At 42.0% G+C, this 1,969-nt stretch overlaps 1 protein-coding gene across 1 annotated transcript; it reads right to left on the bottom strand.

Annotated features, from left to right (window-relative positions):
- Positions 1-292: 292 nt before the first annotated feature.
- Positions 293-1,798, bottom strand: LOC119429917 (syntaxin-binding protein 5-like; the record flags this gene model as incomplete). Its single annotated transcript, XM_037697423.1, has 2 exons — positions 1,711-1,798; positions 293-532 (listed from the first exon to the last, which is right to left on the bottom strand). Coding segments are annotated over exons 1-2 (322 nt in total), but the record flags the coding sequence as incomplete, so codon positions are not given.
- Between the last annotated feature and the right edge of the window lie 171 nt (positions 1,799-1,969).

The raw sequence follows: 1,969 nt of genomic DNA, 5'->3' as shown, positions 1-1,969 counted from the left end.
ACGGCATACGAGATTTGGAGGAGTGACTGAGGAACAGTATATTTTGTCTTTAAAGACATTGAGATCAGTTTATAAGAATTTTTTAACTATGATTTAATGAGATGTTGGGAATACAATCTGATTACACCAACACGTTACAACACAGACTGTAAACTGTATAATAGTTTTAAATGCTATTATATTTACAAACCCAGAATTAGTGAGTACACAAGCATGTCTGTGTGTTAAGAGAAAAAAAATTTTTTAGCTCATGAGTCACTTTGCAATGAAATCCAGTTCTGCTGATGCTTACCACTGGGGCCGATGGTGACGGGCTCCTCCATCCTTTCCTCCTGGTCCAGAGGGATGGACATTGGAATGAGCAGGACCACTCCTAAGCTAGTGCCCACCCACAGACATGGTGTGGGCAGGGCATCACTCTTGCGTCCGTATGACTCCCCAAACTGCAGTGTGGTGACAGCCTCTTTGGTGTCCCGGTCAATGCTAGACACACTAGAGCTGCGCGAGCGGCTGAAGGAGTTTTCACGACTCTCTGCAGCAGCAACAGCAGCCACCAAACACAGACACATGGTACGAGCAGAAAGGTTGCATAAGGAGATGGATGGGAAGCAATGGGAGAGTAAAGAGCAAGAAAGAAACAAAACAAACAAAAAAAATTAAGTGTTGGAGGAGCAAAGAGCAAAGTGAATTAAAAGTTAAAGTTAATGGCAGAAAAGTAAAGAAGAATGAAGATATGAAAGGAAAAGCAGTTCAAAAGAAAAAAGAACATACAGTAAGGAGAAAGAAGAAGAAACATTTTCAAAAAGACAAACATGTTATGTGTTTCTTTCTGTGGACAGTGATGTAAAATGTTACAACAAAAATGCCACGGACTGAATGTACTAGTATACACTCAGAAGCAAAGTGATTAATTATTACAAAGAAATAGCTGGACAGAAACACAGTCTTTCAACAACCCCCCCCCCCCCCCCACACACACACACACATACATATACGTCTTAAGTTTATTGAGTCACAGCAGGAATCCATCCGACAAACACTCATGCAGCTGCACCAATCTCAAAACCTTATTTAGCTCCATTTAAGACCTACATATTCAGGTGTTTCAAAGCTCCATCATGGAGGTATTTCTGTATCGCTGCATTTCTGAATTATTCAGAACCAGGAGCTGTGCAGCCCTGCCCTCCCAGACAAACACCACACAAAACATAAACTTCAACTAAAAGCAACCACAGATGGAGGCAAACCCTGGTGGAAGACCATCAAGCTGGGATGAACTGACTCGACAGATGTTAGACCAAATCTTTGTTTTTAACAACATTTTAAGAACCAGTCACAAACCTGTTTTGTAGACACATTTTTGCTATAAAAGAAAACACGGATGCCCTGATAAAAAATAAAAAATAAAATCCTGAACCGTTATTATACCTGTTAAATAAATTAAACAAAAAATAAAGAAGTAATACAATCTGCCTCAGTTTAGAGAAGTCTTACATCTCAAAATTACGAGGCCTACTAAAGATTCACAGCACTCCTATGAAGATGGCACCACCCACCCGGCTCGCACATCGTCCAGGACAAAATGAGACAATTCAAGGCATGTTTTAAATGACAAAGGGTCACAGGACGGACTGACAGTCTGACGGACGAACAGACGTAAGTTAGTGAGCTGGACAGCAGCAGGTGTGTTATTGGCCGAAGCATCCTTACCTCTCTCATTCCAGCAGTAGGAGGTGGTGGTGTGGTGCTCGTCGTGGGAGTACATAGTGACCCCATGTAACTGCTGAAGCATTGCCCTTCTGGATGCATGCCCTACTTACCCCCCCACAACATGAACCCCGTCGAACAAAACACACCCATTGCGCGCACATACATACAAATGCAGCCATACCGAGCAAACGAAACAAACGAGATGGACAGATAAACAGTAGTTCCAGAGAATGACATAAAGGGAAAAAAAGAGAAAAAC

The sequence above is a fragment of the Nematolebias whitei genome, unplaced genomic scaffold (assembly GCF_014905685.2).
Source record: "Nematolebias whitei isolate Nwh7 unplaced genomic scaffold, NemWhi1 Nwh_scaf_10751, whole genome shotgun sequence".
In the NCBI taxonomy this organism is placed as follows: domain Eukaryota; kingdom Metazoa; phylum Chordata; class Actinopteri; order Cyprinodontiformes; family Rivulidae; genus Nematolebias; species Nematolebias whitei.
Note: the sequence above shows the minus strand (reverse complement) of the source record. Positions and strands in the feature narration are given on the sequence as shown.